Raw genomic sequence first — 22,664 nt, 5'->3', positions numbered from 1 at the left:
GGAGCCCTACTCCATCATCAGGTGAGCTTGGGCAGATCTACAAAATAACAACCACAGCGCAGAGACAGTTAATTCCGACTTGTCGGAAAGTGTCGGTTAGATATTAAGTCCCGAACGAGAGATAGCGGCCTGCGTGCAATGGTAGTACTTTCGTACCACCGAGGCGCAACTATCGATAGTAAAAGGATGGTAAAAGGCTTTTTTTCAGGCGAGCCAAATTATAAAATAGAAAACAAATTTCTTGCAGTATAGGTATATAATAAAATTATATAAGGATTCTTGCCACTTAACTGCTGATATAGAAATTTAATTCTACGCTGTGTTTGTCATAATAAAATTATATAAGGAACTAGCGTGTACCCGCGACTTCGTTTGCGTCGAATTAATCATTTGTAATGGTGATGATAAAGCAACGCAAGAATTTCCATTAACATACACAAACTGGAGATCATTTTCTCACATTTATATCAGCATGAGAAAAAACAATCGAGAAACCCCTCCTTATCGAACCTCTACACCCCACAGTCAATCCGTTTGCCAAAAATCAGCTTTAAATGTCAAGCAGTTTAAGCAGAATCGTGATTACACAATGGTCGTATTTTATGAAACACCTTGTATAAATTTTGAAAATCTTAAAATATGTAAAACAACAAAGTGAAATATACGTGTTTAAGAGTTTTTCCGAAAAACTCACCAGTTTTTAAATAAAAAATATTCTAATATTTGAGGGGTTGTTTCACCCCCTTAGAATTCGAGTTTCAAAAAATCCCTTCTTATCGAACCTCTACACTCTAAAGTCAATCCGTTTTCCAAAAATCAGCTTTTTACGTCAAGCGCTTTAAGCAGGATCGTGATTAATCAATGACCAGATTTTTCGAAACACCCTGTATACATTTTTAAAAAATCTTAAAATATGTAAAAAAACAAAATAAAATATACAGGTTTAAGCGTTTTTTCGGAAACTTGACCGTTTTTTAAATAAAACATATTGTAATATTTGAGGGGTGGTTTCACCCCCTTGGAACTGGAATTTCGAAAAATCCCTTCTTATCAAACCTCTACACCCTAGAATCAGCCTGTATGTCAAAATTGAGCTTCTTACGTAGAGCGGTTTGAGCAGGATCGTGATTAATCAGTGAGTCAGTCACTTAAGGATTTTACATATTAGTATAGAGGTCATCGATGTTCATTTCCAAGCCAACTGGACGGCGTTTTTTTCATCATATACGGCATTATTAATTTAAAACGTATATACTCACTTGAGTTGGTGTTGATGCAGCCGATGTTAATGCTTGACTAGTGAGATAGGAGTCCGCCAAAAGAGCAGTATGGACTTGTTCTACGTTGAAGTGTTTGTCAAGTTCCCAACTTATAAGCTGTTTGGTCTGGAAAGTAATCATTCTAAGTAAATTAAGTATTATTGAAAAGTTCTATATTAATTTCAACTAAATTTGTGGAATTGCATCGAAATTCGCCAGGGCAGGGCCAGAATTCTGAAAATTCGACATAAAGACGTTACGCTTACAAAGCGGTAAGCGAAAGTATTCGATTAGCGAAACGCCAAGCAATCGATTTTGGTATTCTCATTGCCATGCAAATCGTTTTCTAGATATGCGTTGAGCACATACTGGCAGCATCAGAGCGACTCAAGAGCTTTCTGGAAATTAACAGACAGGGGTTTCTACAATCATGACTTGAGCACAAAAGCGAAACTTGCAGTGTATCGGGCAATCCATAATGCCCACCATGTTATATGGAAGCGAAACCTGGGTGCCGTACCGCCAACACATGAACGCATTAAACAAGTTGCAACAGAGACACCTTAGACAACTCTTGGTTCCATCATGTATCAAACGTATCGGTCCTTGAAAAAGTTAACTGCGAGAGTATTGAAATCATGGTAACAAAATTCCGCTTAAGATGGGTTGGTCACGTATGCAGAATGCAAGAAAACCGCATACCAAAATCTCTGCTTTACGGTGAGCTTGTAGACGGTAAGAGGAGGTCGGGTGCACAACTCAAAAGTTACAAGGATGTTTTCCACGAAAATTTATAGGGAATTAACATGCAGAATGAGTGGGAAGAAGCAGTTCACAACCCCAACGCAATGGTGAAGAATTGTAAACTCAGTTAACAGCGACAACCAAAAAGTAAAAAGGCAACAAAGCAATGAGATTTTTGAATGTCCGGAGTGCGGTAGACAGATAACATCACGTATCGGGCTTTTCAGTCAGAGAAAAGCTCATGAACGAAAACGCCTTGTGTTCTTCTGATGCGTGTCAAATACTCGTCAGCGAGTAATGGCAGTATGTATGTATATATTGGAAGCATCGCAATTTCTCAGGTATCTAAAGGTTAAATGTGGATAAAACAATGAAAAATGTCAATGTGACGTGAATTTCATAACCTATTATTGAGTTATATCAACCTATTTTTCTATGGATTATTCTTATTACACGAGGGAAACGTTGAAGACGCTTCTCAGCATTTTCGATGTTCTGAACAATATTTATAGCTGCCAAGTCGTAAAAATTATCAATTACTTAATCAGGAATTTATAAAAGAAAAAGTAGTTTTCTCTAAAGAGCAAGAGAACGCACAAAATCACAATTTTTTCTATATTTACTGACAGTTCGATAAGCAAAACGATTCTTAAGGTAGCCGTTTTCGAATCGCTTAGCGCAATCAGGAAAGACGCTAAGCGCATCAGATGAGAATACCCAAATCGGTAGTTAAGTGCGCGCTAAGGGAAAATTAACGTCATATACGCTGAGCGTCTAAAAGCGCTTAGCGTTTTCTAAGGTACAGATAACTTCTTTACGAATTTGAGTTACTTACCACAGTTCCTGCGAAATACTGGTAGAATCTGGCGAAACCTTCGTTCAAAAAGAGGTAGTCCCACCACTTGCAAGTGACCAGATTTCCGAACCACATATGGGTAAACTCGTGGCCAATGACTGTGGCTATGCTTTTCTTGTAACCGTTTGATGATTCTTCACTATCCCACAACAATCCTGTTTCCCTGTAGGTTACCAAACCCCAATTTTCCATAGCACCGGAAGAAAAGTCGGGTAGAGCAATTTGATCCATCTTTCCAATTTTTTCACCTAGAAATATCCAGTCAGCAAGTTATGGGATGAACTAAAATTTGTCCAAAATGTCAGTAACATCATCGTATTTTAATTTTCTTTATTTTTTTTTAATTTATCTTTTTTGGGGCACTTTTTGGTTAATATGCACTTACCATATTTTATGCCAGTAATACTTTCAAGAGCCCGCATAAGTGGAGGCCCGATTTCTACAGCCCAGTCTCTGGCAGATTCCTCTTCGGGTCTTGAACAGACTCTATGTGGGATACTTTGTTCAATAGTATCTCCCTCAGAACAAGTGAATACAGAAACTATAAAGGCCACCAAGTAAGTTGACATTACTGGCGATTTGTAGAACGAGGTTTTCACTACATTTGGGCTGCGAAAAGTTTGGACAAATAATTAGTGGTAAAATTTCAAGGTAAAGATATATCTTACTCTGATGTAGCAGCTATACTTGAATTGGCTGTGTTACATAGCGCTGTCACTGATGCTGGATGAGTGATGCTAACTTCGAAAGTTGCTTTGTAGTCGGGTTCGTCAAAAGATGGAAACGCAAATCTGGCAGAAGTGGGTTCAAATTGGGTGGTTACGAGATAAACGGTGTCTCCATTGGCGTCGGTGTAGGAACTTTTGTAGAAGCCACGCATGGTTTGCCCTTCCAAAACTCCATTATATCTGGAGAAGAATGTAAAAACAGTTCAATTTTATTTAAGATGTTTACATGACTATAAAAATTAGGTAAGTAAGTAAGAAATGTTTAAAAATGGACTTTGTTATGAATTTTCCCATATAGATAAAAAAACATATAGATACATTATCTATATGGTACAAATTAATCGTTAAGAATCCATTTCACTAGTCCAAGCTACACAAATGAAGAAGGAAATTAAAGATAAAGGATTATACTATATCTGTATTGTAGCACATTTCCAAACAACTTCTTTATTTTAAAGATTTTGATGGTCAAACATCAACGAAATATTCCTTATGTTTGGACTAAATTTTCTCGAAAATAAAGACATAATTTAAAATTCCGTTACAATACGGAAATAGATTGAAGTTTTGTGATTACAGTGATATATAATTTATATGCTTTTGTAGCAAATTGCTCGCTATTTTATGGCAAATGCTGAAGCTCTGCAAACCTTAATCAAAGCACGTGTGTTTGGAATTGTAGGTGTGGCTTAACAGGACAGGATCGGGCTAAGCCTAGGCAGATTTCTGAAATATAATATATATTTCCTTCGACCACACACCCGCTTTACCCTGACAGCGACTCGAAAATACAGCGTAATAGACTCTTAATTAACTTAACTTAATTGTTTAAACTAGTAATTTGAAACACACAAAAATTATTAAGTATATATCCAGTTAGAGAATTACTATTACTTCATCCTTATTAGTAAGATACCAATAATTTGTAAACAAATGCATAAACAAAATTTATTTCTACAAAACAATAGTAATTTTTACTTACGAGATGGTTAAAAGATATGTGGTTTCGGCAGTTAAAGTTGCTGAAGAAGTAAAAGTTGCAAATTGCAATGTCGAATTGTACTCTTCAGTTAAAGTATACGTATTAGCGCTACTTCCTACTTGAGTAAGGGAAGTGGAAAGAATCGATATAGTGGAGCTCCGATGTAGTGTGATTTCGCTAGTAGCTTCTACAGTTGTGAAAGTTATACCAACGACTCCTGTAATTAAATAAAATCAAATATTTTACAATTTAAAATTTTTTGATATATAAAAAATTAAAAATGTATACTACTAACCTGAAAAATCATAGTAACTAGCTGTAGTAAAGACATCTTCCGCAACTGTGAGGTCTATGGTATAAGCAGAAGGTATCAAGTTTCCCGACAACCTGTATGGATCATCCTGAGCAAAACAACTCAGGAGAAAACAGGAAACAACCAGCCCGAACAAATACTTGCCCATCGTTTCTAACAACCAAAAAACTTGGTTTTTGGTGTCTTAATCCTAATCAAGACACATCTATCCCTCACAGCAGAAGGATCTGAATGGGCATATGACACCGAATGATGAAGATTTTTTGATTTTATACGCTTTATCTTATCGTGAATAAGATTATTAAAATTTTTAATTTTAATTCTATTTTCCCGCTTCAGGGACAATGATTGCGGACGGTAAGATTAAGTTTTATAATGCTAAGTTTGAAAACGTATGGTATTCAGTGGCGTGCAGTCGATGGCAGCAGTGATATCCTTAGAGAAAATACAAAACACTATCTTCTAAAAATCTTATTTATAAAGTCCCTAATATTCATTTCATTTTGTCCTTTACTCCTACGTGGAGCATAAGGCTTCAGTAAATGCTCTCCACGGGTTTAGCTGTTTTAAATTGCTTTAACATCTCGCCATGATCGGTTTACTGTTTCGTTCTCCTTTTTAATTGTTTTTAGTATTGAAAATACTTCTGGCCGCGTTTATATGGGACCCATCTTTGAAAAAACGACATGCTCGATGCCACACGAGTTCAATAACCTGCCTAATCAACTTGTCACCACGTAAGTCGATAGTTTAGCCGGCGTTGATCATCGAAGGACGTTTGAGGGCCGAAATGAGGTCTTATTAATTTATCAATGTGTGTGTGTGTGTGTGTGGGGGCCAACTATTTTATGGATATGGATGTTTGTCTGGGCCGGCGGATAAAGAAAGCCCATATTATTATAAAAAAGAATATGCGTCAAGGCATATGGGTTGTTAGGTACAGTTTGGCTATTTTAATCTAACTCTTTCCGTATGAGAAGCAAGGGGCAAATTATACGTGAAAGAGTGGAATCACATAAATAATAAATTTAGACTAATGCAACATTTTTTCTTGGCGCGTAGGATAGGTAAATGCATTAAAAGGAATAATTAATTAAATAATTAAGTTCCAAAACATAATAACTCGGATCTCATCGGATCTGCTGATACATTTTGCTAAAATTTAGGCTATTAGGACCTATATTTTTTATGATTATTATTTTTTTAATTAACTACTTATGCCAAAGAAAAAGCTTGCATGGTTTCCACCGCCAACAGGCGTAAAAACACATGAATCCAAGGCGTTGCCAAATATTTATTGGAATAAGATTTTATCCTTTGAATATTGTTGTAAATAATAATTATCATTTAATTAGTGCTAATTTAGCAAAGTTCACAACATGGCGAAATTTCAACAAAATCGGCTAACGGATCTTTGGGATATTAATAAAAAAGGTCTATTAGAAAACACCTTGACCCCTGTATCTTTAAAATTATACATTTCCGGACACATGTTTATATGAACTTTTTACCTTAAAACACTCAAAGAATCACCTCCTGAAGCTTGGCCAGATACTTAATTAGCACCCTGTATTTAAAAATGGCTAGCTAGTGATTTAGTAAGCTATGTTTATTTTAATGAGAAAAAAATACATCTCAAAAATAAACAAACTCATAATACAAATACTATACATTAATCAATTCATTTTAAATGTATCTAAATAGGCACTTTAATAATTGAAAAATGGTCAGGAACACTTAAAATCACTTCATAGAATATACCAAATATGCAAAAAAAATCAAATAAAAAAACCATAAATGGCCCATTAAAATCTGCATTATCTGAAATCAAACTATACCTAAACGGCTAATAAAATTATACTGACAAGACTAAATAAAAGTGACAAGACGCCGACATCGATAAACATACGTGTTTTACAATTATTGAAATACAGTAGCATTCCTTCAAATAAATTTTAATATTTAAGTATTGTTAATATAGTCATATTAATTATTATAGCCGGTATGATTTCTAAAATAAAAAAATCAAGCGTGTTTTTATCAGAATTATTAAATGATTAAAAATAAGTAGAAATGGTTAATATTTATTAACTTCGTAAGTGTTATTTTTTAATATAATTAGGGACTATCTTAAGTTTAAAATATGGTAAACTTGTATGAGTTTCAATCATTTATATTTAAAATGTTAGGAAAGACAATATAGATTTTAGGCAAGAGGGAAGCCAATATGGGGGGGGGGGGAAGGACCGCGTAACTAGTAATTAAAACTTAACAATTTTTTTTTACTTGATATTTTTCTGGTCGTTCACGTTGCACTTTAACTCTTCGTTGTGTCACACACAATCTAAATTTCGGATATGATGCAGAACTGATAAATTGGAATAAATATATTAATTGCAAGGTACCCAAAGAAATATTTTTGTTAACTTTGCAAATACTTAAGGCATGCAATAATTTTAAAAAATTTTGACGTGAGATTACTTCATAATTCTTGGAAGTCTTGAATGATAAAGATTTGAATTATTATGGGTCTGTTTTGTTTAAGAAGCTAACAAATAATTTCAAAAACTCAACTATCACAATATATTGGTAGCAAATTTTTAAAAGTATGCATAGTTATAATGTTCTATATTAATTGGATATACTAAAAATAAACTAGGTATAGTTGTTGCAATCGATAATATATTTTGCTGCTTATTTTCAGCACAACAAAATCCGTTATGATGAAACGAAAAAAAAATACCGCTACTCATATTATGGGCCACCTATGTATTTTTAATTTCATAATGATGTTTAAAAATACATAGGTACATACTATGAGTAGTGATTGTGACGGTTTTTTATTAGGCATGATGAAAAGAAGCTGCAAACTAAATTATCGTTGGAGCCAACTAAATTTTAATTTATTTTTATCTACAGTAACTATGCACGGTAGGGATTCAAAATATGCCTATACTGTGAGGCAACTCCATTCGAGTATAAATTAACATTTACATTCCAAGTATCTTCTTGGTCTACCGGCGCGGCACCCCGTTCATCCTTATTCCCTCATTTCTATAAAAAATATTATGATTTATAACTTTTAATTTTTATTGTGAAAATTGGTGAAAAGTATTTTTTTGTACGGCGAATATAAATTTATGGGCCATCCATAAATTTAAATTTACGCCTAAGTTCGAATATTGGTTAAACCTAGGAATACCCAGGTAATAGCCAGAAATATGCAAAAGAAGAAGTGAGTTTAGGTTAGATTAGAATTAGGTTTTAGTTGGTTTTGCATTAATAAAAAATATAGACCTAATCTAAACTTAAGCTAAACTGACCCCCTTTTTGCATATTTTGGGCTCCTACGTGGGTATAGGAGCCCGTCATAGTGTCGTGACCGTGATCGTGACCAATGACGAATCCGCACACGTTCATATCCATCATTAATATTTTCCTCACTAAATTGTTTTCACACTTTTACACAAAACCATCACAATAAAAATCATATATCAAAATTATTTAACGTTGCGAACGTTAAACTTGTTCACTATACGTATCTGGAATATATTTGTGAATAGCTATCAATGATACGTTTGCGTTAGACTGCCAGAGTGCTGTCGTCACGAATGTCAAGTTGCTTTTCAACGAACAAGGTTTAGTTCTTTTATATTTCTATTAAGCTCTCCCAAATGACGCCACAAGTTAATATAAAATGTAAAAAAACAGGTGATTGTCGACAACCGCCGACTTGTGTCTGGTATTTTCAATACGCCTATGATGGTTGCACATGTTGCAAAATCTGTGATTTTTTTCTCACAGGCCTTGTGGGTTCCACTCAATAGCTCTGCCAGCGATGTATGTGACCAATCCACCTCCATTTCCTCACTTTGATCTCATTATACACCTGCTTCACTAGTTGGTTAAGCTCCAAAAAAGCCTCATTTCTGATAGTTCGGCAAAAATATTCCTACAATTTTTGCAGACAGTGGTTTATCAATACTCGGAGCCAAATAAAAAGACAAAATCTGGAACAAAGTATTAAAGTGAAAAAAGGAAACTAAACAGGTGAAATATAAACAAGCCTGTGCAAAAAATCAAACATGGATAAGGTTACAAAAGCACAAAGATCAATGGAAAGAGAAATGCTACAGAAATATAACAAAAGTAAGGGATGTAAGAAGAGAAGTAGTAACGATCAGTAGAACAAATGCATTATAAACTGGAAGACCTGGAAAGATAAAAGTAGTAGAGGAAGGCATCAAATGAGATGGACGGACGATCTAAAGAAACTTTCAGGAACTAGGTGGATGAACATGGTGATAGACAGAGAAGAGTACAAGAGATTGGGGGAGATCTATGCCCAATGATGCACAAAAGAAGGCTAAATGATAAATAGATAGGTCGTTAACAAACTGATTTGACTCCGACCAAGTCACAGTATAGAAAAACGAATAGAAACTAGACGATTACTAGCTTCCCTGCAGTGTAGCGTGTGTTTTGATACAATTTTTGCATTCATTTTCACGTGCTATACGTACTTTGGAAGCTATCGTTCGAGTAGGTTCTTTGTGCGAAAGGCTATGGAAGACAATGGTTGGTTAAAGTGGCAAATACATTTGGAAGATATCGAAATAAAAATGAAACTTCTACACCCTGTGTCTCCGAAGCTAAGCATTTTAGGACATACATTTATACGGAATTTTTTTTTCTGCGGAATATGCTGCCGAAGTTTCCGGAATACAGTTCGGACCACCCTGTATAATAGGTAACTTTCAAAAACTGACTTCTTTTACCTAAAATCTCATCGCACGCCTCTGATGTTATTTATACACTGCATGATGTTTATTCTGGTTGTTCCAAATTTAGTACTAGAAGAAGTTTCGAAAATGGATATGTTGCTTTCTGTAATTTATGATATATTGAAACACAAAAAAGTATATTCTAGGAAACAAAAATATATAAATAATTACATTTTTTTATTAATTGGTTTTAAAGATTTTTTCACATAAAGGGATTATCTGCCAAATCCCTCTAATAACTAATGAAAGGATTTTCGTTCACAAATCGATCAAAAAGTAATAAAAATCGATAACATCAAACGATGTAAGATCCTCGTAATCTTTAGAAATGTCAAAAAACCACAACGTAATGCTTGTTGGTTTTGGGATTATAACAATTTTCTCATCTTTATTAATATGTGAAATACTGTGAAAAATAATTCTGATATTAGGGATAATTAAAATCTTATCGTCCTAGTTTTCGTTGCATATCGTATCTAAATATATATTTTTTTAGATTTTCTAATAAATAAATATGATAATATTGTTCTATGATAACAAATTGGAGCAGTTTTTATATCAAGTTAATGAAAATGAGGAAATCACTGACTTAGTTTTAAGTTTGCTCAGATTTTCAGACAAGTTAGTAAATTTGTATCTTTTATTACACTTGAGCAAATGAAAGACCAAGACTGTATCAGTCTTTCAAGGTCCAGTCTTGGTCGTAGTCCAGAATGGTCTTGCACTTTTTTAACAAATTTTTACTAGTGTCATTTTCTACATAAAAAATCTTCGAATCAATAATTTTTCTAGTAATCTAACGCAAACATGTCAAATAGATGTCATCCACAGAGTCAAATCCGTCAAATGGCAATGAGCAGGACACCTGGCAAGAAGAACAGACAGCAGATGGACCACAAAGATTACAGCATAGTATCCACGAGGAGAAACTGGAAACTGCAGCCCGGAAGATTTCCGAGTCGAGCGTTCAAACCATCTCCTCAAATCTTTTAGCCATGAGTTCTGGCGTCTTCCTACTGATCTTTTCCCTTGCACTTTGCCCACTATTATGAGGCGCAGTATTTCGTATCTACCACCTCTCATCACATGACCCAGGTATTGCATTTTTCTTTCCTTGATGGTGTTCAGTATCTGTTTTTGTTTCTGCATGCGCTGGAGTACGTCATCGTTGGTAATCCTTTGTACCCATGAGATTCGCAGCATCCGTCTGTATACATACATTTCGAAGGCTTCTATTCTCTTTTCGGTCTGTGAATCCAGTGTTCAGCTCTCACATCCATAGAGTAACACAGACAAGACGTAGCATCTGGCCATTCGAGTTCTGAGTTCCGCACTGAGGTCTCGTCTTGTAAAAAATGATTTAATTCTCACGAAGATTTTTCTCGCTTGCTCAATTCTTGAAAATATTTCTCTTTTCGGGTCGCACTGACTATTGATGTTAGTTCCTAAATACTTTATTGAGGTCACTTGTTCGATTGTTTGTCCCTAAGACTCCAATAAATGCACACGCAGGTGTGCATTTATTGGAGTCTTAGAAAAGACCAATAGTTTGGTCTTGGAGACATTGAGATGCAGTCCAAACATCTCACTATAGTGGACTACGGAATCTATATTGCTTTGCAGTTCTTGTATATCGTTGGCATATTTGATATCGTTTATTGGGATTCCATTGAACTTGATTCCGCCCTGGATTCGATCCAGTGCTTCTCTAAATATAGTCTCCGAGTACAGGTTAAACAGGAGCGGAGACAAGACGCAACCCTGCCGAACACCCCGTCTGATTTGTATATCTTCCGATGTTGACTGCTTCATCTCAACTACCGCCGTTTGATGCCAATAAAGATCTGATATGAAATGTAGGTTTTGTGCGTCAACTCTGGTTGTTCTTAGAATTTTGGTCATCTTCTGATGATTAACATAGTCGAATGCCTTACGATAGTCTATCAAGCATGCAAATACATTCACATTCATGTCTCTACACCTCTGTGTCATTACATTTAGGGAGAAGAGTGCTTCACGCGTTCCGAGTCCGTTTCTGAAGCTAAACTGGGTGTTGTCCATCTGATTTTCGCACTTCTTGTAGATTCGCGTGTGGATGATTCTAAGAAAGGTTTTGAGGACATGGGACATAAGGATTATCATCCGATAGTCATCACATTGTGAGGCGTGGGTTTCTTTGGCAGAGTTACGAATGTTGATTTAAGCCAATCTGACTGTTAAATGATTTGTCTTTTGACTTCTGCTTTCGTTTTCTGTAATGAGTTTAAGTCTTTCAACGTTTATTTTATCGGGGCCGGTAGCTTTTCCGCTTTTTTCAATTTAGTTATAGAAAAATTAAAAAAACAGCCGATTAAATTAGCTATAATATTAGACAAATGTATACATGTAAAACGTTTTTAAATGTTTTTGTAAATTCTTGCAATACCTGGTATAAACAATTAGAATATCAGAAAGATGCATCATCATTAAGACACTTTAACAAATTTATATAACCGTTGTATTATTTAATGTCTGATAATAACAAAGACTAAATTAAACACAACCATAAAAATAAATCTTTATTAACTACTTAATTAATTTATTAACAATAGGTTTCTAATCTAATTATATTACGAAAACTGTAACAAGACAAAAAATAAAAATAACTTAAAGCTTCAATAACAAAACAGTGAATATCATTAAGACGCTTGTAAGTAAACTCTCAGGAGCTGCTCCACTTGGCGTGGTCGAGGATTCTGTTGTAGTAGTCGTACTAGTAGTTGTACTAGTAGTAGTAGTAGTAGTTGTCGTGGTAGTAGTACTAGTGGTGGTGGTACTTGTATCGTCTGCCAACCCGTAATACTCGAGCAATTCACTTCTGTAGGTACTAACCCAAGCCAAATTGTTTTCTGCTGACGATTGTGCTGATTGGGCAGCTTCAAGAATTGTACCGTTCAGTTTCCCCGAAGAAACAAGAGTTTTCAACTGAAAAAAATAGAAACATATTGAGTCAGTATAACCGATAATCGCCTTTGAATAAGAAGACTAAGGAAGGAGCATAATGCTATCCATGTATACATGCATGGTGGGCGGAAAAGCCACCATAAAAGCTCTCTAGGGTGGGGATCCTTGACAGTTCTGTTTGACGATTCATTTGACACATTTGAATTTGATTTGAAATTTTGTGGATTTGTCAGTCTTTACGGAGCTTATTTTATGTTATTTATTAGAGAACAACGGCATACGGTCGAGTCGGCCGCTGCTGGCACGTATACGTAGACGTAAAGAATCTTTTACGTGTATAAAAAATAAAAAATATAAGAAATGCGCATGCGTACGTAAACGTTTACGTGTTTGTAGGCCGACTCGACCGTATGCCGTTGTTCTCTATTATATTCTACTACTGATAGTTGTATAAAGGTAGTAAATCTAGATGGAAATTGTGGCAGAACTTAAATTAACAGTGACACTATCGCGATTTATCGAAAAAGGCTCTAAAATAGTTGGTTGTGTAGCGTGCGGTAGATCTCGGCAAAAATTGAGTGAAATAATGGAACAACTTTTCGCTAGTAAGTGACTATATAATATACATATGTGTAGTAAACCAATCATTTATGAAATTCACTTAAATTAACTAAATTATATATTTTTCTTGCATTTTAGCTTTTATTTATTACTTGTCAAAGATTAGATGTCAAAGAATTTAGATACGTTAATTTGACTTACCTGCTTCAGTAGCGTATCGGATGTTTGTGTTAATAAATACTTATTATAACTTATCTATTTTTATTAGAATTATATATTTTTATAACAATTTTAATAACTACCAACATTTATTCACAACGTAAAATAAAACAACAAATTATTGAGTCTACCCCACGTCTACCCTACATCATAGTTTTACATTTTTTAAATAAAATTAGAACGACACTGATAAACCGGAATTTAAGTCGGCCATATTTGAGGCCCATCGCGGTGTACCTAAGATTTTTAATATGCTCCTTCCTTAGTCTTCTTATTCAAAGATAATCACATATATTCAGGGTTCGGAAAACTACATGTTACTCTTAAAAACTACATAAACTACATTACATGTAGTTTATCGATGTAGAGGGTGTAGTTTAGGTAACTTTCAAATATCAAAGGTTTGAGGCAAAATTCCCAAAAAGTTATTCAAAAAAATCCGAATTTTCAATATTTTTTTTCGTGAAAAAAACTCATAGGCGTGTTTCTGGGGTTGAACTGTACTACCAGTTAAAATATTTGCACTTATTTCTGGGACACCCACATGTATGAAAGTCAGAAGTATTGTTTACTTACTTTGGTTAGCTGACTTTCGGTTGTTATCAGTTCAGCAATATTTCTCAAAATATTCCCAACGGCATTCAAGCTGGTGTATCGCTCCAAAATCGAGTTGTAGTTATCGGAGAAGAAATCTAAAGCTACATCCACACCTATCTCGCTATTTTGGTAAACGGCAGCAAAAACAGAAGCATAGTCCTGCGATCTTATACCGCTATCATCGGTTAAAGTCTTGTTCAAATACCTGTCAGGAAGCAGAAAGTTTATAAAGTAATCAAAAATAAATGTTCTAGTGAATATGTCGACTTACCCGAGCAAAATTGACTCGTTTGAAGAACATCCCAGAGCAGCTAAAATGGTAACTTGTTCAGTAGATAATGACGTGTTTGAGAAGGCATTCCATAAGAATTCCCAGTCTCTGCTGATGTTAGTACTGTGTTTTAATCCGTAACAGTATACTATAGATCTCAGGTTTTTGTCTGGTCTGAAATAAATTAAATATTGTCATAAGAGCGTTAAACTATAGCAAAATTGATCAATTTTATGATCAAAAATTTATAAAAAAAACGATTTTAAATTTTTCCTGGGCATATTTGAGGAAATATTTTCACTTATAATATCACAAGAGCTTAAATTATTTTCGGAAATTTTTTTGAGGGCACGGATATTTTGAAAATTATCCCGAGTCGAAGACGAGGGATAATTTTCCTAAAGTATTCGTGCCCGAAAGAAAATTTCCAGGAATAATTTAAGCTTGCGTGGTATTCGGTAAGAAAATTTCACACCTAAATTTGAAAAAAAAAATATTAATCCAACATGACATTTTAAAATAATTTCAATTTGTTAAGTTGGCCAAGGTATTGCTAAAACTCAAATGGGTAATATTTCAATATATAGACATTGTAGTTCATTCACATTATGATTGTAGATCTTATGTTTACCTTTTCAACTGTCAAAAAATTTCCACTAAAGTTTCGTGGCGCCTCGAAAAAATTTCCGGAAATTTTTTCAGTTGCCATGGTAACTAGTCAACATTAAAGCATGTTATTGGTTGAAAAGTAGAGGTGTGAAATTTTCAAATAAATGCCACTTCATTGTTTTCACTGTTCTCTCTATACAGTTTGTCCTTGGATTGTCTTTACAGGAGGAAAAACTTTTTTATTAATGACATTTTCAGAAAAAAAACTGCTTGTTCTAAAATGGTTAATCCCGTTTATATTTTTCCAAATTTCCATACCATTTTAGAGAAAATTAAAAAAAAAAGCATGAAAATATAGTTGAATTTTTCCTAAAAATTAAAACGCGTTTCTGTGGTAACATAATTTCGTGTTTCTTATTTGATAGATTTGTTATTGATAGAATTTTAATTAACGTCATATTTCTTGCTGTTATTAAAGAAGTTAAAGAAGCACAAAATTTACTTTTTTCCATAGCAACTGTTAAAATTGCCTAATATCTATCAAAAATAGTAGAAAAATAGTAGTTTAACCGCAAAAGTAGATTAAATAATACTTTAACAGCGAGGATAGGTTAAAAACTTTATTTCTTTTCGCACGTTTTTTAATTGCTTCCATTTTTGAAAATTTTTGTATTCTTTTTCATAAATTATTCGGGATTTAAATGGAAGTAGTTTGGATATGGCATTTGTCGCCTCAGCCTGAATATCTGCATGTTGGTAATTTACTTATTTCGTTTTGAGCCATTTCTGACTCCAATTCAATCAGCAATCGACACGAAAGAGAATTAAAAATTATTTACTCAAAACTGACAACTAAAGAGACAGCTCTATTTATTTGTCAAATTACATAGAAACCAACGCCAACCCAGCACAATATTTTTTCTACTCGTAATAAAATCCTTGAAATAATAATTTCTGAATATTTTTTAAAACGTAATTCGCTATGGAAAAAAATATTATTTTATACACGACGATAAAATTGCATTATCGTCTCCCGAAATTAATTCCTCTTGTATATAAAATAACTATTAATAGTTATCGAAAAATGTGATACCTTGACAGCAGCAAACAATATGAAGTTGATCAAATTTTAGGAAAATTCACCATTTTTGAACAAGTAAAAATTTGTATATTCAAAGTAATTTTCTGAAACTGTTAATAATAAAAAAAGTTTTTCCTCTTGCAAAGACAATATAGGGACATACTGTATAAATTGATGTAAATAAATTTTAAATCCGGCGTTTAATTGCCGTGGACGCCCTGTATAGCTCAGAAACATCCAAATAAAATACAAACCTCACAGAAGTACTGCTGTAATTGCTGAAAAGTTCCAGAGCAGTATTAGTACAGTTCGTATTATTTAACTTGCATGCCCATGATTGTGCTTGTACTTGACCCAGGGTGTAAATGTGATCAGATGCATTGGTGAATGATAACGGTACAGATGCAATCACAGATTGAGACAGTTGACCAATATGATCCTGAAAAAATATTATATTTGCTTTAGAGAAAAACAGATTTTTTTTTGTTACTTAGATTTATGTTAGTTGGTGTTTGAGAAAATGTATTTAGTGGGGAAATTTTTTGTTATCTAATTTAAAATTTTAGAAAAGTTGAAAAAAAATGTGTACTGGAAAATGGATAATAGTTGGCATGCACACGCCTTCTAAATATTTGACAAATGCACGTTGCAATGTTGCCACGGCTACTTTATTACTTTGAATTTTGACAAATATGTTAAATAAAATTTGTAGTTCTGTGACCGTGTTTTCAATTCAATTTTAGACACAATACACATGTACAAATATTTTTTTTGTATCTACATATATCATTTTTATTTATTTTTCTATTTTTAAGAACTGCATCTATAGTAATCGCAAAACATTTTCCGATGCACGTCATCAATCATAGCGACTAAAGTCTATAAACCTGACTAAATGAAATTTTGGCAAAAATGTTTAAATTTGTTGTATAATTTAAGCTACCGAGCAGCTCTCCATTTTACTTTATAGAGATTGTAACAGACATTTTATTTAGATTAAAATTACACCGTTTTCAGCAAGGTTGTCGTTTATTATTTGACAATTATCCTAATGTCAGTCATTATTTTGTATAATACCGTGTTGTTGAATCTTGGTGAGTAAGTCTCGTTTTTTTTTCCCTATTTTCATAGTCTTTTTTTAAAAATTGCACTTTTAAGCACAAACAGTTCTTTTAAGAACTAAATTTTCGAGTTTTTGTATTGTATTTCTTGAAATTGTGTGTTGAAAATATGCCGAAGCATTTAAACAGTCGAAGCAAAGAGCTTGTAGCTTTCCTGATAAACTATTTTGAACGAGAACGTGACAATAAAGGTCCTTTATTACCCTTGACTGCATAATCAGAGAAGTAAGTTTGATTGATAAGCACATTAAACCACTTTCAAAGTTATTTCTACGTTTGTTTTTATTAAATTCTGTGATTGTTAGTTTGTGCATTAATAGCACCTTCTTACTTGTTATTACCACTTATGGCGTTGTAGATGTACATCAATAAATATATAAATAACCCATAATAACGCTTAGAATAATCTTCATAATGGACTATAGTTTTTGCCAATATGTAATAAGTAAAATAAGCTATAAAACAAATAAATCAATTAATTACTAAAATATTCGTTATTAAATTAAAAAAAAACGTCAAAATCTTTAGAAAATGATATAAGAAATATATTGTTTGTCACTTTTAGATTAAGATTAATCTCATAAGTCCATCACAATCTGGCAGCGCTGTCGCCATCGCTTGTCGCTCAAAGTTGTGACATCACGTGCATCGGAAATTGTTTTGCGATTACCATATCTTCTTCTGTTTGTATTAATTTTTGATGAATTTTTACAATTTAACTTACAGAGATATTCTTTCCCAGCGTTGAATTGGCGCCGATTCTCTTCAACAGAAAGTCAAATCCACTGAAGGCTGGGTACCAGACTATATAAGAAGTGTCACTAGCCAAAAATTCAGTAATATTGAACAAACTGCCGTATGATAGAGAACCAGCTCTGGCCAGATTGAAGGCGTCGTTGACGATTTGAGCTCTGTTCACATCAGGAATATCGGAGAAATTAGATTGTTGAAGTGCACTGGCTAGTCTGGTCCACAATGTTGAATCATAGTTGACTCTGTAGTAACCTAGAAAAACAACATCAGTATACTCTGGGGTATGCAAATTTACCGACTATCAAAACCAAGGAAGAAAAGCAACCTTTATAAAATTAAAGCAGCATTTCCAAATATTTCGTCTATATCCTTCTTTCTTGCTGAAAATAATGTATTTCTATTTTCAAGGTTTGGGCAATAACCAGCAAGGTTAGTTAGTTTTTGGTCTTTTTCTTATTAAAAGAAACAGGTTTTAATAGAAAACAGAGCTCTGCTGATGTTGAAGTAACCGGAGTATTAGCGCAATTCAATTTTGACCTTTTAAAGCTTCATTCAGAACTTCGCAATTAGTGGAATAAATTAGTGGTCTCAATTGGCGTAGAGGTTTGTTCCTTTAATGTCAATGTAAGCATTCAGAACGTCAAAATTAGTGGTAGACATTTTCAGTTAGTAGAAAAAGTTATCAAACTTTTAACTTTTCCTCTGATTATTTCCCTCATCGTGAAATGGACCAATCAGCAAATCTAATTTTTCGAATAAATTTTGTTTAGATAAGTGATTAAATCCCAAGACCAGTTTAACCGCGATTATTTATTCAGCTTCCTTTTGGGTTTTCTTTTTGTCGATTATCACTAATTCTGAGAGATTTTGGCAACAGTTCATTTAAAAACATTGATTCTCTCTCATATGTATGACTTAATAACGATTTTAATCGGTGAAAACCCCTTATTCGATATTATATTGAACAAATAAGTGGAGAAAAATACGTCAGAATTTGATATGTTGACATGCGAAACGGTCCTCGATTGTTGGGATGCGTAACCAAGGTAGCAGAAGCACAAGCATTACTTAAGAGACGTCATTTTGAAAACTGTGAAATTTTGAGTGAAGATATTACAGTTGAGGGTTGGAACCTTTGGTGTTACACAGCAAAATAAAAGCACTAAATCACCACAATACACCAAAACACTTTTACTTTTACACTGGACGCGCGTTTCGCTAACCATGTTAGCATCATCAGCAGATGATTATAAACTAAAGTACAATCTACAAGTTGAGCGTTTATATACTCGCTCAGTGGGCACCGAGTGGGCGTGGCAAAATCTAGCCAACCGAGTCAGAGCCCACTGAGCGTAACAGTTAGATTTCCGCCACTAGAGTAGTAGGAACAAAGAACTTGAAGGAAATGGAGCGTCGCCTCTGTTCATACTATCTTTACATCTATTAATTCTGATGCTTTCATATGCATCTAATTGCCTGTAATTTGAGACTTGTTTAAGTAATTTTAAATTATTAAGATCTATACAATGTTCTTTATCAACAATATGTTCGGCAACGCAAGATTTATCCGGTCTACCATATCTTATCTGAGCTAAATGTTCTTTAAATCTAGTTAATATTGATCTTCTAGTTTGCTCAACATATTTCTGATTACAATCTTTACAAGAAATTTCATAAATACCCGACCTTTCCAGTGGAGGTGCTTTATCCTTTGGATTACCTAATAATGGTTGTAATTTATTATTAGCACTATACACAAGTTTATAATTGACATTCTTAAAAATTCCTTTTAGACCACGCGATAAACTCTATCAAACGGTATCGAAAAATATTTAGACGTATCTTTCTCCACTTGAAAAGTCGAATTTTTAGAAATCATTAACCTATACCTACGTTTTCTAATTAATTTATCAACTAGTGAAGTTCTATCAACTACATTCCTAATGTAATCTCTTTCGAATTCATATCTTTCGTTGGAAAGTGGGAAACTAAGTAATCTATGAACTAAGAAATTTAAACTAGCCATTTTATGTTCAACACTATGATGTGGTTCATTAGGAATATATCTGCGTGTGGTCATATTTTTCCTGGGGAGGTTGTATGGTAGAATTCTGAAAACGAGAATTGAAATGGAATGCCAACAACTAGAGGAGCAATGTGGTTTTCGCAGGAAGATCGTGCTTAAATAATATGTTTACCTTACAACAAGTTATTGAAAAGAGAATAGCTCGAAATTTATCCACCCATCTGATTTTTATCGACATTCAAAAAGCATACGATACGGTACCCTTAACAAAATTTTTCAAAACTCTGACGAAAATCGGCCTAAACAAAGTATACATCCGCGCAAACCATAACATTTATAAAAACGCAACCAGCGCCGTAAAAATTGGCAAAAATATATCAGCACCCTTCAGTATTTCGAAAGTCCTTAAACAGGGTTGTTGCTTGTCGCCTACTTTGTTTAAAATTTATGTCAAGGAAGCTCTGGATGTATGGAGAGAGTAAATGCTCAGGAATGGGGATACAGATTGGTAATCAGTGCTTGACAACCTTGTTGTTCGCCGATGATCTGGTTATAGTTGCTAATGATGAGGAAGATATTGACTATATGCTCAGAAAATTGAAAGAGGAGTACGCAGAATGCGGATTGAAAATGAACATGACAAAAACAGAATATCTAAAAATGGCAGACGATGGACAAGTAGACCGGAGCTTAGAACTCAGCAATATAAAACAATACGAAGAATACAAATATTTAGGAACTATAATATCTCAAGAAGGAACATCAAACAGGGGCATTCAACATAGAACACAACAAGGGCAGAAATGTATCCGAATTCAAAATTCAGTACTTTGGTCGAATAAAATAAAATTAAAAACTAAAATGACAATCTACAAATCGATAGTAGAGCCTATTGTATCGTACGGGTCAGAATGCTGGCAAATGACTGAAAAAAACAGAAAAAGAGTGGATGTGGTAGAAATGGATTTCTTGAGAAGAGCGTGTCAGATATCAAGAACAGAACATATTCGAAATGAAGATATAAGAAGAAAGACACGAAAGGTATTCACAACTATAGACAACATAGAAACAAGACAACTTGTCTGGTATGGACATGTGATGAGAGCTGGGGAAGACTATATATATCTATAACTATAGAGATAAAAAAAATTATACTTGTGCATTATGTTAATCATTATGCTATTACGTTGAATGCTGTTATTTTTGCCTTAGTTTTGTGCTAAATATTCTTGAGCTATATTTTTAACCGAGAGATAACATAATTTTACGAACTGGGTTAGGTTATGTAAATGAGGAAGATGCATATATTTTATTTTTCGCCAGAAACTGTTCAATTTATTAGAATAAATATGTGTAAATGCAAAAAAAAACTTTTTTTTTGAAAGCAGTACCACAATTTTATAAAACGGGCCATTAAAATACTATGGATAACGCAAACGACGCCTCGCGAATTGAAACGATATTCTATTGGTCTGACGTCACCCGCCGTTCTCGTCGACGCGCGATGGCCAGCAGCAGCCAGACGTGTTCCGATTATGTACGTATTTAGGTGGCGTAATAAGACATTTTTGTTGCTTTTAGCGTTGATTGAAGGAGCTTTTTATGCTTTTTTGTGCAGTTATTATTTGTATGTGTTGTGTGTTCTGGGAATTTTTTAAGTAATGGCAGATTCCGGGTTTGTAAAAGCACAATCAGATAACTTGCAAAAAGTTGATGCTTTTATGTTGGCTGCTTTTATAAATACAAATTCCCAATTTATTGGTGCTGAATTACGAGGAAAAAAACAGAGAGGTATGTAACATTTATTCTTTGTAGTACTGAGGCATATTTAAGTATAAGTAGGTACCTACTGTTACGAACTTTTATATAGTTATAAATATTAATGTTATAAACTTATTTTTCAGATCAGGTAGGGAGACGTATGGAGATAATGCTGTAGGTTATGTAGAAGTGAAAAGAGACAAAATATTTGTTTAGTACGTGGAAAAATAACTCCAGAGCATAGCGTGAAAAAGGAAGTTTTTTTTATATATTGACACCCCTTACCCTTCTTATTTTTAAAGATTGTTTTTTACGAAATTATAGGAAATAAACTGTTTATCAGTAATGAAAATATTATACAAGGTGTCCCATAAGCAAACGCCAAAATTAAGTTACTTTTTAAGTGAAACATCCTATATATTTTTGGATTCTTCGGAAATTTCTAGATATTCTAGATATATTTCATGTATATCCTATACCTATCTTCAAATGTTTACGAAATATTGACAGTTGAAAAGCGAAAAATACTTACAATTTTCTGGACCACCTTTTTTGAGACACCCTGTATAACTAGAATTAATTTTAAAAGAGAGTATATGAAAAACCATGCAACTTTTTTATTTAATGTTTTCTTCTAAAACTTGCAGTTAAGGCTGTATGTGGGTGTCAAAATATAATGAATAACCCTGTACATTCAAATTTCATATACCTATATAAGACAATATACATAAATATATCAATTTACATCAAAATGATCTTCACAACAATAAATCGTAAAAATAGAGGATAATTTAACGTTTTTCTTTTCATCTCTTTTCATGAACTTGGACCATTTTTTTCTGTTTTCGCTCATCCATTACTATTTATAAATATCACTAATTACTAATTATGTATTAATTAATACAAATAACTAAAATTTTGACTCGGATTCAACAGCGTTTAAAAGCAACCTGTGTAAAATAAACACGCGTCTGGCTCCACTCAACCAGAAGAACGGCGGGTGACGTCACAGCGGCAAGGCGAGGTAGAGAGCGTTTGCCCGGCCATTTAAATTAA

The 22,664-nt window shown here is 33.7% G+C and overlaps 1 protein-coding gene across 1 annotated transcript in view; it reads right to left on the bottom strand.

The window, feature by feature from the left end:
• The window catches only part of LOC115876217, a 101,945-nt gene that overhangs the window by 8,406 nt on the left and 70,875 nt on the right, over nucleotides 1–22,664 (bottom strand). The window contains exons 26-36 of the mRNA XM_030891917.1: nucleotides 17,793–18,073; nucleotides 16,202–16,386; nucleotides 14,258–14,431; nucleotides 13,966–14,191; nucleotides 12,315–12,630; nucleotides 4,865–5,065; nucleotides 4,570–4,786; nucleotides 3,528–3,767; nucleotides 3,245–3,468; nucleotides 2,839–3,107; nucleotides 1,260–1,385 (exon numbers count right to left, since the gene is read on the bottom strand). Coding sequence (XP_030747777.1) covers nucleotides 1,260–1,385; nucleotides 2,839–3,107; nucleotides 3,245–3,468; nucleotides 3,528–3,767; nucleotides 4,570–4,786; nucleotides 4,865–5,065; nucleotides 12,315–12,630; nucleotides 13,966–14,191; nucleotides 14,258–14,431; nucleotides 16,202–16,386; nucleotides 17,793–18,073 — 2,459 coding nt within the window. The remainder of the gene's footprint in view (nucleotides 1–1,259; nucleotides 1,386–2,838; nucleotides 3,108–3,244; nucleotides 3,469–3,527; nucleotides 3,768–4,569; nucleotides 4,787–4,864; nucleotides 5,066–12,314; nucleotides 12,631–13,965; nucleotides 14,192–14,257; nucleotides 14,432–16,201; nucleotides 16,387–17,792; nucleotides 18,074–22,664) is intronic.

Source organism: Sitophilus oryzae, unplaced genomic scaffold (genome assembly GCF_002938485.1).
Source record: "Sitophilus oryzae breed Bouriz unplaced genomic scaffold, Soryzae_2.0 scaffold_1420_pilon_pilon, whole genome shotgun sequence".
Classification (NCBI taxonomy): Eukaryota; Metazoa; Arthropoda; class Insecta; order Coleoptera; family Curculionidae; genus Sitophilus; species Sitophilus oryzae.
This window is presented reverse-complemented; position numbering and strand designations above follow the sequence as displayed.